This window comes from Chenopodium album, chromosome 10, assembly GCF_948465745.1.
Source record: "Chenopodium album chromosome 10, dcCheAlbu1.1, whole genome shotgun sequence".
Lineage (NCBI taxonomy): Eukaryota > Viridiplantae > Streptophyta > Magnoliopsida > Caryophyllales > Amaranthaceae > Chenopodium > Chenopodium album.
In genome coordinates this window covers 21,473,715-21,489,803 of record NC_137843.1, presented here as the reverse complement: position 1 = coordinate 21,489,803, position 16,089 = coordinate 21,473,715, and the positions used below count along the sequence as shown (strand labels likewise).

General features: G+C 33.1%; 1 protein-coding gene across 1 annotated transcript; it reads right to left on the bottom strand.

Annotated features, from left to right (window-relative positions):
- Positions 1-223: 223 nt before the first annotated feature.
- Positions 224-4,918, bottom strand: LOC145563788 (nudix hydrolase 25-like). Its single transcript, XM_081624214.1, has 6 exons — positions 4,674-4,918; positions 2,497-2,547; positions 1,911-2,003; positions 1,667-1,761; positions 698-809; positions 224-610 (listed from the first exon to the last, which is right to left on the bottom strand). The coding sequence occupies exons 1-6, from the start codon at positions 4,737-4,739 to the stop codon at positions 506-508; spliced, it is 522 nt and encodes a 173-aa protein (XP_081480340.1). The 5' UTR covers positions 4,740-4,918; the 3' UTR covers positions 224-505.
- Between the last annotated feature and the right edge of the window lie 11,171 nt (positions 4,919-16,089).

The window sequence follows — 16,089 nt, the reverse complement described above, 5'->3', positions numbered from 1 at the left end:
TCTAAAATAATAACTAAATAATACTTCACAATTATTTACGAGTTCTGTCATTAATATATACAACAATGTATATGTCCGCGACAAATGACAAGTGACAGATAGCTGAATAGGATTCAGGAATCAATCAAACTACAATTTTCAACAATTGCAACTCAATCTGAAATGCCTAATTGAATACTCGTTTGGTCTTCTCTCTTACATTATTGAAAGCTACTGGATCAACTTTTTGTTAAATATTTACTCCTTTCATTTCTGGTAATATTACTAGCAGAATCAAATGACTGAAAACTGAGAACAATTCCTCAATTACACTTTCGAGCTGCGCTAACATTAGCAGTCTAGGAATCCCTCAAACTTTAAGTTTTACACAATGTCAATTCTCAAATGAAAAAATAAAAAAGAGCTTCTATATTAATTTACAGAAGACTGACATAAGATTTACATAAAGATTTAGTAAGGTAAATTAAGAAGGCTTGGTGAATTACAGACTTTTAGGCTGTATAGTTTACCACTTAGCTGACTTGCATTTAGCAGATTTCGGGTTGATGTCAATATATGACCTGAAGTTGTTCATAATTTCCTCATATACAGGCCTCTTATAGTCTACAGCCTGTTGAAATGTAAAGTCAATATCCTACTAGAAGTTCAACAAGTACGGCGAAATTGAAGCAACTCGAAGATCATTGTTTTACTGTACCTGATCAATGACCTCATCAAGGGTCGCCCATTTCCACTCTGAAAATTCCGTTTCTGCTTCTCCAGTTGCTAAATTGATCTCACGTTCATCCGCTGTAAACTTCATAAGGAACCTGTCCATGTTGAAATTCACGTGTCATCAATTCTGATCAATACTAACCAATTGACGTAAGCCTAAACTAACAACTAAAAAGAATGTGCAGTCGTGCAGAAGTACATCCAACAGTGACAGCATGTTCTAAAACCGACAGAAGTGATGCTAGACAAACTATGCTATAGAATTACTTTACTAGTTGGTACGTAATATAATTAGTAGTCCAAGTATGAGACCTCTTAGAAAAGTATGCGACTATAGAAACAAAAGAATGAAGAATATTATAATATAATATCAGTCTGTTGTTATTCATCTGTTCCATTTAACAGCAGGAAATTTAATCGTGAATACAGTTATACAGGTTTACTCATGAGCAAATTCTGTGAGAATTATTCTTTCGTTTCCCCTTTTATAACAACATTCATTCATAGACAGTTTATTAATGTAACTAAGCATCTTACTTTTCATGTATTTGTGCATTTTCCTCCTCTTTCTCTAAAATAGATGGTAATAAAAAAAAAAAAAAAAAGTGTTTCACCAACATAAAGTCCCCTAGACTGTGAGCGTGTAGAGAATATATTTTCTCTTGCAAAAGCCTCAAGAGTAATAAAGACAGGGCATAGGAATATATTCTTTTATCTAAAGTGACTTGAAAAATGTGTTTTCAATTTTCATAGTCCTACGAACATTTTAGTACAATAATGTAGCCAGAAAAGTGTATCTACAGGCTTGCAGTCTAAGGATGTAGTCACGAAGTCATTGGGTAGGCCCGTAGGACTAAATAAATTCTGTGATAATATGTTTCCTTGAGACTCCTCATATTACAACTACTAAAAGAGAGGTAAGACAAATAACAACGAAAAAGATATAGTTTACCACTTCTGTGCCTGGCCATGCCATTCTCCACCCCACAAGCGATTCACTTTTGCCTTCACAGGAGGAGGGAAGTCATAAGTCAGCCATGTTGGGGCCTGCAAATTGATAAGCAAAAGTTAAGAAATATGTACTTCGTAACTTCATATAGAATAAAAACAGAGTTAAAAAAGAGCAAGCCTATCTGCACTATATTTAATAAGATGATTCCAACATGATAGAATGTAAAAATATTCATGAAATTAACCTCAGCAATAATATCAACAGATGTGATCCCAGTTTCCTCGCGTAATTCTCTGATGGCTGCAGACTTAGGATCTTCACCATCTTCAATACCTCCCTATAGTAAAACAAGAAGTTATTAAAAGATCAATACTAAACTTTCTAGATATATTTCAGTATTGCAGGCTACTTATGTCAAAAGGAAGAGAAAGAATCAAAAGTAAAGAGATTATTGTGGTTACTCTCATAGAAGCTATAAAACTTGGTATAATGTTTTGGTGTCTGTGAAGAGGTGTGCTAAATAGCGGTTTGAATATTCATTCAATGGAACATAAGTCATTGACTCGATTAATAAGTCATAACAACACTTACAATCACATGGAAAAACATTTGTCAGCCAGAAGCTAAAGCATATTACCTTATCTGAACAATGTTAGAATTGAAACTGGTTGCAGCCTCAAAGACATGATATTAATACTGTCTAAAAGAAGCTTCTAGGATAGTTTGTGACAAAACTGATATGCAGTGCCAATAGAACATTGATGTGCCGTATTCAATAAAATTAACGATCTACCAAAAAACTTACAAGAAATGTGATAAAGTATATTTACCTGAGGCATCTGCCATGCTCCAGGGACATTTAACCTTGATGCCACAAAAATCTGCATCACTTATTAACCACGATGTTAAAACTCAAACTGAGCTACACTAAAGAGGAGCAATTGAGCAGGGAAAAAACACTTAGAAACAAATTTGATAAATATATATATTCTCCAATCTCCAATAATATATGTTTGATTGCCACAAACTTCGAATCTTCTCTTTTTCCCTCTTTTCTTTGTCCTTGTCACTCGTCATTAGTACAAAAATTTAATCTATATATGAAAGTTAAACATGGAATAGTCGTAGCACAAATGCAGTTATGATTTTCTCTAGGAGACTGATCAACGCACCATTATATCCATTACTAATATTTGGATCACATCATCACAAAGTAAAGCTTAAGGTACTAATCTTTTTAACCCCGAGGAGAGTGAAGTACAGTACTGCAGTGTATAATAAGCGCAGACTGTAGGTGTTGTGGATGACACTTGATCAATGATGTGAAAGATAGGAACAAATGAAAGTGAGGGAAGTGACATAGTCAATGCATGAAGTATGTGGGAGTGATCGATGATACTCTCCAATCAAGTGAGTGTCTATGCATTCACCACTCATGGATAACCCTGAATAACAAGGGAGGAACTATAAATGACTTAGACAATGTCACTATTGATTCCGTACAGAGGGAACACCATATACAAACACTTACAGAATAAAGAAATATGTTCTCTTTATTATCAACTTATCTGAATTCAGATTTCAGAACACACTGTCTATCACTATCAGAACTTGTTTTGATAGCAATCTACAAAGATAGACATGCATTTAAGTCATTTTGGAAATCAATTTTATGCAAGGAAAGTTTGTAAGTATTTAATGTTTGGTCAACATGATATTATACATAATAAAACTATGTCCAACAACTTCCACTTTATTTAACAAGAACCAAAACGGTTCCCTTAGGGCTATGTATAAGCATTAAATATACTTCCTAAAATGGAATAAAGTTGGAAATTCATGACAAAATCACGTACAAATCGGTGTGATTAATGTAAATTTATCCTTAATATTTCCTTTTTTAGCTCCTTATACATAGCCCTAAGGGTTATGTTTATCATTTTTTAAAAATTAATTCTTTTACACTTTTTTTTAATTATGTACTCCCTCCGTCCCCGAAAGAACGACCCATTTGGCCTAATTTTAGTCCCAAAAAGAATGACCCATTTGCATTAAAACACCCACCAATTTGCAACAATATTAGTGCAAAATTAGCTTCCCCATATAAAAATTTGATTTTCCACGTAATTTTATTACTTTCTCTCTCTATTTTTTTACAAAAACCATGTAAATTTATCTTTTCAATATACTTTTACTTCTTTTTATTTAACTTTCTTAATACCCGCGTAATCAACCGAAATAGGTCGTTCTTTCGGGGACGAAGGGAGTATAATTGTGACTCTATGAATTAAAATCCTATGTCCGCCACTGCTTTCAAATCATGTTGGAAACCCCACATGGCCACATTCATTAAAGAACCATATGCTAGACTTTTGAAACAAAAGATAAAAGCAATGGCTTTCTATTTTTGGCTTTAAATGATAATTTCTGATAAACATGTAACGCTAAGACCAAATCAGAATCCATGGTTAAAAAAGACGAATAAAAAAATAAATAAATAAATTGAAAAAAAAAAAAAAAAAAACAGGGTCATATAGATTATACTAGTAAATGAGATTTAAATCAAATCTTGATTTTCGATTTTAAAAGCTACGAAAAAAATTGAAACATGATTTATCATTCTTTTTATGATCCAAGAAAATATATAGGTGCCGAATAAAACGCCACAAAGAACAAACATAAACAGGATTTGATGTCTTGGTACCACCGCCCAACACTTTGACAAACTACCCTACCGGTTATCCACAATATAATCCAAAATTTCATTTATAGACAAACTGATCTTTCAAGAGAACAGTTTTAGCAACGCCATAAAAAATAACAGTGAACAACCAACATAAAAAACATAGATATAACAATCCTACCTAATTAGTTATATAATTGCAGATTAATCTCTTAAAAATATGTAAACAGCTAGCATATATAAATTTTACCAAAAATAGATTGCATAATTTTGCAATTTACATCAAGGTGATGCATAAACAATCCTAGTTTATCGGAAAAGTACCTGATTATCGTCGTTTATAAGACATATTCCGACGTTCGGACGGTAGCCAGAGGGAAGACCCTCCATTTTTGAAGAGAGAGGAGAGAGAGTCAGATAGAAGTGAGAGATATGATGATGGGATGATAAAAGCAGCTATTACTTAAAAAAAAAGTCTAACAGTATTGGAAGTATTATAGAATTCAGAGAGACAACTGCCAGGGCAAACAACCTTTCAGTACTCTCACTTATGTGTTACTTTATTCGGAATTTATAATCGCATGTATACTATTATAAAGAGTCCTGGTTGTATTATTTGAGTGACCATGGTTATAACGTTAGAGTAAGTTTACTATTAGGTGGAGTAATAAAATGAAAAGTAGATGCTGAAAAAAAGGAGTAAAATAAAAATTAAAATGTAGAAAGAAGGTCCTTATCCTCCTGCGCATGTGTACATGATATGGACGTTTTGGTATCTGAAGACTGATAAAATTTTGCTGAAATTCAGAGAAAGGTAATGCTGAGGAAAAAAAGGGATAAAATAATGGGTAGTGGTGGTGGGCTTTTGGTGAAAAAGAGTTGACTTTGAGGATGCCTTTTGGAAGTGTCTTCCTTTATGTCAAATGATGTAATTATGACTTTGCCGGAGTAGACCCCATCCACCCAGGTTGACGGGTTGGCTACTTGCCTCCTTATGCCCGCAATTTTAGGACTGCGTACACACGTTCTTAAAGATTGTTTCAGTTGACTTTTTAGTGTTTTTAAGTTGATTTCACAAGGCTTAACAAAATTCTCTAATAAATTGATTTGGTATTCAATTTGAAAAGTAGGGTACTTGATCCAGTAATTCGTATTTAATGTGATTGACGGTAAAATGTTTTTATTTTTATACGTGTAAAAGTTACTAGTAAAAAATATAACATCTGTTTTTACTTAATGCCCTACTCTATATGATTGGGCTCGTATGTCAATATAGATTTTAGACAATAATATCTTTAATTATAAATTATATTATTTTTTTATTTGCATCACTTTCGTTTTTAGTGTGTTTTTTTTTTTTTTAAATACATCACTTCTATCTATCATTTTAAACCCCACTCAACTTATTTTATCATTTCTCTCTCTTCCTTAGTCCCCACTAAAATAATAAAAATATTTATTTTCTCTCACATACTTTCTCTTTTATAGTCCCCATCTTACTTTTAGTATAATAATTTATTCACCCACTTACAATATTATATTACTCTCTAAAACTTTGTGCAATTCAAAGTGATGCAAATAAAAAATAAAAAATAAAAAAAAAACGAAAGGAGTAAAAAATTAATATTCGAAAAATTTACATTATGACGAAACCAACAATTACTTACATGACTATAATTTCTCTCATATACTTCCTCTATTTTCTTTCAAATGTAACACATCTTTTTAGCATGCTTAGGAATTGATTAGAGCAGTGACAGGGCTACAATTACAAATTATTTATGGGGTCTTGTTCAACTTCTCAAAATAGGGCCCTCTACTCAATAAATTTTAATAGTTAAATGTAAATTTTTTCTTCTTTTGAAACCAACTTAAATGTGAAATTAATTTTGAAAGATATAGAGTTTTTTGGAAATTAGAATGATAGATTCAAAAAAATTTGGGAGAGAAAATTATTTGGAAAGAGGTTAAATTGATTTTGGGGAAGGGTATCTTAATATCAGGGCCATCCATTCTTAGAACGAATAATCGATTTGATCGAAACATACAGTGATATATATGAAGGATATTCAGTTTGCTGGTAATTTCTATACATAGCATAATTACTCAAACCTCTATTGCGACTACAATCTTATATTATTATAACAAACTTAATTATTATTATTATTATTATTATTATTATTATTATTATTATTATTATTATTATTATTATTATATATTTTGGGGCCCCTCAAATTTGGGGGTCTTGTTCCGTCAACCACCTTGCTTCGGCCCAAAACCGCCACTGGATTAGATTAGTTTAACAAACGACTTTACCAAAATAATTTGGACACCAAGTTTTTTTTTTTTTTTTTTTTTTTTTTTGAACTGGTGGACACTAAGATTATTTAAGGGTTAGGTATTATGTATACAAATTATTTTGACTAATTTGTTCGTTTACATGGGAGCAATTTAGGGTACACTAAGTGTACAAAGGAATCTTGTACACAAGCACCCTATTGGTTGATTGGGAATATTTTTTTGAGTGGGCCACCTTCATTTTCATTTGAATTTCAAACCTTGCTTTTTAAATTTTAACTTTTGAATTTCAAATTTATCTAACCTTTCATCTACCCAAATTAATATAGTATATAATCCCAAAAAAAAAAAAAAAAAAAAAAAAAACTCTGATTTTTTCACCTCATTTTTTTCTCTCTCCTAATTTTTTTCTCTCTCATAATGTTTCCCCTCAAATTTATCTCTCTTCATTAACGAACGAAGAACATGGTGCAATACGGCCTGATTTATCCGTGAAAATCTGAATGACGTTATTCAATTTTATGTAATCTTCCTGTCGATTCCGGCCGTACTCGCGGTGGTTTACAATTATTAAAATGAATTGCATTGATAATATATATGAAGAATAAACTAATTTGAATAAAACTTTGGTGGATGTGTAAAAAACAAAAATAAATTTAGAATTATATGTTGCAAGTAAATAAGTTTGGTTAAAGTTGATGTTTTTCAATTTTCGTATAAATTTTAGCAGGAAAATGATTTAATGTTTGCTGCTACGGAGATTAAAATTTGACACCAAAAAAAATTATCCGGAATTGTAATTGACATTAAAGTTTCGCCGGAACGCTCATACATACATTTTAATAAATTAATTTTTTTCCACATAGTGAACGTGCTGATACCCCTTAGTCCAATGGTTTAGAATAAAAGCTACCTGTGTATACATGATACCATCGTTCGAACTCTGTGACGGTATTAAATGTAAATTTTTTTTTTTTTGGTTTTTATTATTTTCAATTTTACAGAATCATATCTAATTTTAAAATATCAGAATAACAAAAATATATTTTAATTTTGTTTTTTAATTATTTTATTTCTGTGAAGGAAACAAACTTATACGTTTAGATATAAATTTTTTATATGTAGTAACTATTTTATTAAAAACAAAAAGTATGTTAATAAGTTAAAATTTTACAAATTTGATAAATATAAAAAGAGAACCCATTCAACTAATAATATATATTAATATGTAATCCAATGAATGTGTTGATACCCCCTTAGTCCGATGGTCTAGACATTATCAAAATGTTGTATTATACAAACGCATTAAGTGTTCGAACCTTGCGACCATGAAAAAACCTTTTTTTTCCCCCATAAAAACATTTATTATTTTAAAGAATCATTATTCTGTTTATAAAATCTAATTTGATAAACATATCACTTTGAAATCTCCGTACAACATGTTTTAAATTCTTATACACACTATAGTTTTAAATGAAATTAATAAAACTAATGGTATATATTGTGGAACATGTGGACCAAACTTCAAACCGCCATCACCTCCCAATCCACTTTGCCATTTGTTTTCCAATTACATATTTTTTCTCTTTCTTAGATCCATTTTTAGTACATGCATTTTAAAGTTCAGAATGACAGGTTCAAATTCCATAAGGTGTACAATCTGGCATGGTGGGAGGCTTATATATTATCCTAAGTTGAAGTACAAAGATGGAGAACACCTTGTTGTAAACATCTTTGACAATGAATTCAAACCAGACAAATTGGCTGCCATAATTGAAGGGCTTGGGTATGAACATTATAATGTAATTTATATTCCTTCGTTTGATTGTTCAATGAGTGAATTATTTGATGTCGTGGATGATGATGAATTCATCAACTTGAAAAGGGTTGCATTGTCAAATAGATCTGTGCACATATTAATTAAACATAACCAGAAATTAAAGAGGGATAGGGTACGAAGATCTGAAAAGCATATTGCGGTCCGGAAACCAAATCCGAAGGTACACGTTTGAATTGAAGCATTTCAATTATAAATTTGAATTATCCTTCAAATTCGTATCCAAATTGCACGTTAATTCAAAATTCACTTTCAACTTTAATGGTTTTGTAAAACTCTAGTTTTATTTAATTATTGCAGTTTATTTTATGCAAATTAATATAAGTTTCTAAAACCACTTAGCTTATGATACTGTAAAAGAAATAAATTAGTTATTGTTAACACTTAGTTAGGGACAAATGATTTTGTAAAATAAATAAATATACTTTTAAATAAATTCTGATGCCAAAATATATTAAGTAAATCAATTAAGATGATGGTAATGAAATAAGCTATTTCTCTTGGTGTATATTAACTATCTTATGCTTTCCCTAATCTACTAATGATACTGTTAAAAAAGTAAATTATTTGTCCTGTATAGTAACACCTTATGGTTTCATCTGATACTTTAAAAGAAATAAGTTAGTTGTTATACTGATGGGTGTATGTTGATCAATTTTATTTTTTGTAAAAATTGTGTTACAGTACTCAAATTGCACAAAAAATCTAATTCGGTTTGTTGAACTCGTTGGGAAGTTGAATCCTACTCAAATAGGTTGGGTTAATGAAATGGGATTTGTCAATCTGCTCCATTTGTCTGTTACAAGCATAGACCCATCCTTTATAAGTTGGATTGTTTCAAGTTTTGATCCCGTTTTACGCACCCCGAAAATTAGGGAGAACTTCAATGTTGTTGTTGATTGTGAGATGGTTGGGTGGGTCCTCAGAGTTACTGGTTCTGATTTCTTGTTTTACCCCGAAAAAACTTCTAACATTCAAGTATTTGAAAAAAATGTACAAGGGTCATTCCTGTCGCGATGCTATCAAAGAGTCAAAAGTGTATGCTGACATATGTGTTGAGAAATATGATAAGGCCATGTTCAAGCAACACTTTCTACTCTACACTCTAGGTGTGTTGCTTTGCCCGATGATGAAAGACAGCTTGATAAGTTCTGCTCATGTTTATGTACTGCAGTATGCAAACATGGCATATAAATATAACTGGGGCAAGTATATGTTGGACTGGCTTACCATGTACAGTGACAGCTGGGATAAGCAAGGCTGCGGATTACTTCTAATCGTGGTTTGTTTACTTGACGTTTTTCACTTGGTTATTGTTTATGCACAAAAAAGATGATATAAATAACCTGTTTGGTGCAGCTTATATACTTAGACAGGATTAGTCATGCAAGCAAGGTGGAGTGGAATGTTAATGGTTGCAGGATTTGTTCATGGAGCGAGGACAATGTTTCTGTGGCAATACAGTCCGACTCTCAACACAACGGTGTCTACGGCAAAGCAAAGGATTATTCCAAAGTACATATTAATAATAGTTTTTTCAGTTTTCATCTATTTAACTCCCTTACATCCGTATATGATTTATCAGGTTGTCGATGGCGTTGTTTATGGGAGGGCATATCCGGTCAATTCTTCCGAGTAAACGCGTGACCTAAGTTAACGAAAATGTATATCAAAGTTGTTTTGTGCACAATAACTTAGATGCTTAATGTAATTAACAGTATTGCATGATCATAAGTAGTTAAATATGTGTTTCTATTATGAATATGTTCTGGCTATTGCAAACATACATATGATACTACAATTAATTATGCGATACTGTAAATAGGTATTTGGTACTACAAGTAAGTGTTAATTCACTAACGGTAACTATTTTGAAATATGCACTCTATTCTTACCAACGGTTACAGTATTTAATGCACTAACTAATATAACAACGGGTGTACCAAGGACCTAATACTAGTATTTTTCAGACTCTAAGAAAACAATTTTCATTCTATAACATTTCTTATGATCCTGTTAACTAAATTTTGTTACATGATATATATTTGTAGTTTTTAAAAGTGATTATTTCATGATATACCCAACGGTAACTGTATTAATTGCTTTAAATTAAAAATCCAAATAGTCCACGTTTCGAACCTATAAATTAGTAGAGAGCGAATGCCAATAGATTCGTATTGTGAGTGAAGATGACAGTCGTAGAGGAAAAAAATAAAAAAAAAATGAATCATGTTCATCCTCTTCTTGGAACATGAACGTTGGTGAACGTGTTGTTGTATGCAATCATAGTCTACTAGCCAAAGTAAAAGTGTGCAAAAAAACTAAAAATGCAAGGCGCAAGTTTTATTCATGTCCGAATTGGAAGGTAATTTCCGGTGTACCCTTAATTTCCCCTTAATTTCGGTTTAAGAAGTGCTTTGGACTATGATATACCTAATTGTTTAAATTGTTTGATAGAATGATAATTGTGGATTCTTTTGCTGGGAAGAAGAAGCAAACCAATTTGAATCCCAAAGCCTGAGGGATCTAGTGGGACAATTGAAGGAGCAGTGCATGACGATGAACTGCGAGGCGACCAATCTAAAATTTGAAAATAAGCTTCTCCGAGACAAAATATCGGAAATGAAGGTTGATAGTGAGTTACTACGTATAAAGTTGTCCAAGTGCGAAGAGACCAGCATAAAACTCTCTAGGATGGGGTTGACAACAGCAATTGTTTTAAGTATTGTAGTGATTATAGTTACGTTATTGAGGATGTAAGTTATTTTCAAATTAAGTGGCAATCGTCATGAATAAAATGATATTTTCAATCTCATTACGATTTCATACTATAACTCCATTACTGCTAATTTGATTCCATAAATGTCATAATGATTACATAAAAAAGTAAACTACATAGGATGTTTTCTAACGCCATACTTTAAGTCCAAAATACTAATCCGATTCCAGAAATGTCATAATGATTACATAAATAAGTAGACTACATGAGATGTTCTACACGCACCTAAAAAAAACAACTTAAGTAACACACATAGGCAGCTTTACACAACTAGTGAATCACACACCCAATTTCGAATTAAGTTCCTTCTTCTCTTGATTGCTTTTCGATCCCAGTAATCTCCACACCATGTACTTCCTGTAAAGAATGTCATTCTTTCCCTTCCCATACAACTGCACATCGACAATCTTTTTAGCAATTGGCACAGCATTAAAAATTATTACCGTGAAATTGACAAAGTTTCTGTAATAATCATCACCTGTAGGATCGACATCATTGCTTCAAAAATATTTATCAAGAACAAAATGCAAAGCATGCCGGAGTCTGCTACTGCTTTTGCCTTTGGGATGTCAGGACACTTAACAATTTCATAAGTTTCAACATCTGGATTTTGGAGTGGCTCTTCTGATTTACAAAGAATATCTGCAGTGTGCTTCATCTGACTCATAGAAAAGGCAGGGATAAGGACATTCTTATCTTAAAAAACTTCAGTAAGGGGGTCTATATTATTTGCAGATACGAGTTACATACCAATATTTTAATCCTTTTCACATGCCTTGCAGTTTCTTCCTCCCCAGCACCTTCTTCATTATTCTCATCGAAATCCACTATGAACACTTTCTTATGTTCCATATGGAAGACATAGATGAACCACCCAAGATCCACGTACACGGGCATGTACAGCTAGATGTCATCATGATTAACACATATGGAGCGTTAGTCCCCATTTGCAACACCTTAAATGTAATGTAAAGCTAGGAATTTTTATCTAAAATAATGATTATGCAAACTCAAAGTTAAGCCTTTAAACAACATTATGATACTATAAATATTATAAGTAATAAAGATGTAATGCCTTATTCTTATCTTTAAGCTTGTATCTCTCTTCAAAGAAGAAGTCGTTGATGAACTTAACTTCTTCGCTGACTAACTCTTCCACAGGTTCTCCCTTCGTTTCCTCCTCAAATAGCGTGCACTACAATACAATTTTTCAGAAAGTTATTTTAATTAATAATACACCTTATTTTGTACAATAAAGTAAGGCATTTAAAAATACCAAAAATGATGGTCTTAAAACGTAAATCCCAAATAAGTCCCCAGTTTTTGTTCCCCCAGAGTCCTGATAGTTGGTGTCCACCGCATACGCATCCATGATCTGAAATTGGATTGAACAAGGGTGTTAGGAATTATTTGTAGATTGTAATATGGCGTGGTAAGCAATCACATCAACTTTTTACCTCTACTGGTATTTGAGTTTTCTTCTTTAGTGCATTGTGGAAGGTCTACCGGAGCACTTCTGAATCCAAATACCTGTACAATACCTGATCCCCGAACCTGTTTGAATGAAAACATTAATTTCTTACTTGTTAGAAGTATAATATTCTTAAGTATGACAAACATCAGAGTGCCATGACTGCTTACTCTCTTCCCCTTGACTTTTGGTTAGCTATTACAGCAAGTTTCTTGTTTGCATACGTTGAAATGACAGGCAGTTGTTCATCTTCTGAAAATCCCTCTTCTATGTCACTATATGTGCACTCAGCAACATTATTAGCATTGTCAATTTTAGGGGATTATGGTTTCTTCTTCTTGTCAGTTTTAGGGGACACTGGAGCCCCCTTCCCACCCTTAAGCGCTTCTCCAGTAGCGGATACTGTAGCCTCCTTGCCACTATGAGGGACACTAGTAGAAGTAGACACTGGAGCCCCGTTGCCACCCTTCCCATCATCATCTTCTTCTGGACCGCTCCCATTCTCAGGACCACTACCATTTTCCTCGTCGTCAGTAGTGGATTCCCTGTCACTGGGGGGGTCATCATCTTCAGTTGAATCCTCGTCACTTCTGGATTCATCTTCTGCACTTGATTCATCATCATCCACCTTTCTTTTCTTTTTTTTGGGAATTCGTACCTAAATTAAGAAATTATGTGGATAAGAGGGATGGTACAATGATATGTAAATCAACATAATAGATTCTAATTCTTTTAATTCAGAAATGACCTCAAATAAAAACCAGAACTGGCCTTTATATGTTAAAAATAGTTACAAATGTTCATGTAACATGGTATACAATGGTTCTGTTAGTATGAATAATTATTGATATTGTTAATAAGTGTTGTGATTCTGTAAATTCAACAATGATCTTTACTATTACCAAGTTATGATTCTGTAAATTCTAAACAGATTAAATTTATTAATAAATTTTGATTGTAAATGATTAATTCCTGAAAACAATAGTTTACGATTCTGTAAAGTCAGTAATGATTCAATAAATATTGTAATCATTGTGTAATTTCTATAATGATGCTACGAAGCATATATTTCTGTTGTAAAGCACTTGAGGTTTGTTTACCTCTTTTTGCATCTTGTCAATAGGTGCTGCTGATGACTTAGATCTTGTCCTGGTTGAAACCTGTGATTGAGAGACAACATCCCTTCCTTTATCTTTGACATTTTTTGTTGAAGGCTGATGTTCATTATCATCCTTGTCCTTTCAAAATTACAAAACAAAGAAAGGGTTTAGGTTTCACCCAACGTAATAAAACAGAAAGAATAAAATGTAAATAGAATTTACCTCATCGCTTGAGATTAATTGGTGAATGCCTTTGTAGCCTTTCAACTCTCTGAATTTGGGTTTTGTCGTGGTGGTAACTTTTTTCAGCTTGACCATAGTTTGAAATGCATCGGTTGATGTTCCTGGTGGAACTTGCAACCACACGGGACGATCACCCGACGGGCCAATAGGGTAAGCCTTACCATAAACAACATCTCTGACAACCTTCAAATAAACGGATTTATGTAGCTATGTAAGTACTCTACATGTAAAAAAAGTCTATATAGGTAAATTACAGAACAAACACAAACCTCTGCCACACCGTATGACCCATCATCTGCAGTGTCTGTTGCAATAGCTCTATTGATGTCTCGCTGCTGCCACATCCCTAGCCTTGGAACGTTTAAGTCCCATCGATGACCCCTTCCATCAATGTTAAGCCTGTCAAGGTACGCAATCTGTGCACGGAAGGAAAAATCAACACATCATCAAAATCGTGTTAAAATTAAACCGTAAACACTGTTATTTATTACCATGAGCACTATTGGAGATCCTTTCACTTCACCCTTCTCCGCTTCTGTTTCACCAACTGTGTGTATCATCCAATCAAGTACGTATTGTGCCCAATTCAACTTTCTTGCATCTTTTAAGTAGCGGTTTTTCAATACCCAGCAGAGAGTAGGACTAATCCAATTGTTCAACGTCGTACAAATCATATTTCCAAATACAAACAAAATGAATGACTGCATGAACCGGTCTTTGTTGAGCATGTTTTCCTTTAAATCTTTCTCTACTATCCCATGACCAATACCACCTTGGTTAGAGTATGAGCTCTTCACTTTCTTGTACTCCTTGTCACCTACATCCATTTGTCATCACAAAGAGGGGAATAGAAATATTCAAAAACAAAAAAATGTTGTTACTAATTAACTAATGTTGTAAATAATGTTCTGATCAGCTGCAAATAATTTAGTGATGCTGAAAATAAAACACATGTGCTGTAAATAACTGACAGATACTGTAAATAAGTTATTGATGCTTTATAGTTTCTAATTGACTTACTAGAAAACTATTTGATGATGCTTTTTACAAATGTTATGATACTGTAAACAAGTTAAAGATGCAATTTATTAGAGAAAGATTCACCTGCGTTTGGCTCCTCAATTCTCAATGTGAAATCCCCAAATGGCAAGCCATATACCCACCCCACTATCTTATCTGTTATTTTAATCTCATAATCATCCCTAAAGCGCAACATTTGGGTCTTGGGATCCCACCTCCCTATCAGCCATGACAGAAAGTATCTGTCAACAGATGTGAATTGCAAATCAAGGAAGGTCTAAAAACATGCCATGCTGATCCATGCCTTTTCTTTGTCCAATGCATTCACTATTTTGAATATCCTGTCTGGATAAATCCTCATGACTGGGTACTACAACCACAAAAATAAAACCCACCATTGTTACTAACAGTTAGCAAGCATCTTAAGGAAATTGACAGAGTATACCACTAAAATCTGAATTCTAATGCTTCTTATAGGTTTTTCTTTCTTCCATTCAAGAAGTGTTGGCCTTCCAAGCTTCACCTCTGCCTTTGCTACTCTTTTCTTCTTAGGTTCCCCAGGCTCTTCTTCATCAAGGTCCTCATTTGTAGTGTCCTTTCTAGACCTTCCACGCTTCTTCGATGTTTCTTTCCTTGTTGACACCTCTACTTCTTCAGGGCCATCAATGGAAGTGTTCTTCTTTGACCTTCCACGCTTCTTTGTAGTTTCTTTAGATGGTGGAACCTTTTCTTTATTAAGGTTGTCACCGGAAGGTACTTTCTTTTTTCTTCCACCCTTCTCCTTAGTTTCTACAGTGGGATGAGCTTATGAGGTCTGAGTATGTGACATATTGGAGTTAATAATATAAATCATATTTAATTTAATAACATCATATATATTTTCTTAGAATCATAAATTATTTTGTAGAATCATACATTATTAAAAAGTCATTGTACCTCTTTGTCTACTGCATGAGCTCCAACAGTTGGATGAGCCTCAGGATTTGGCAAGG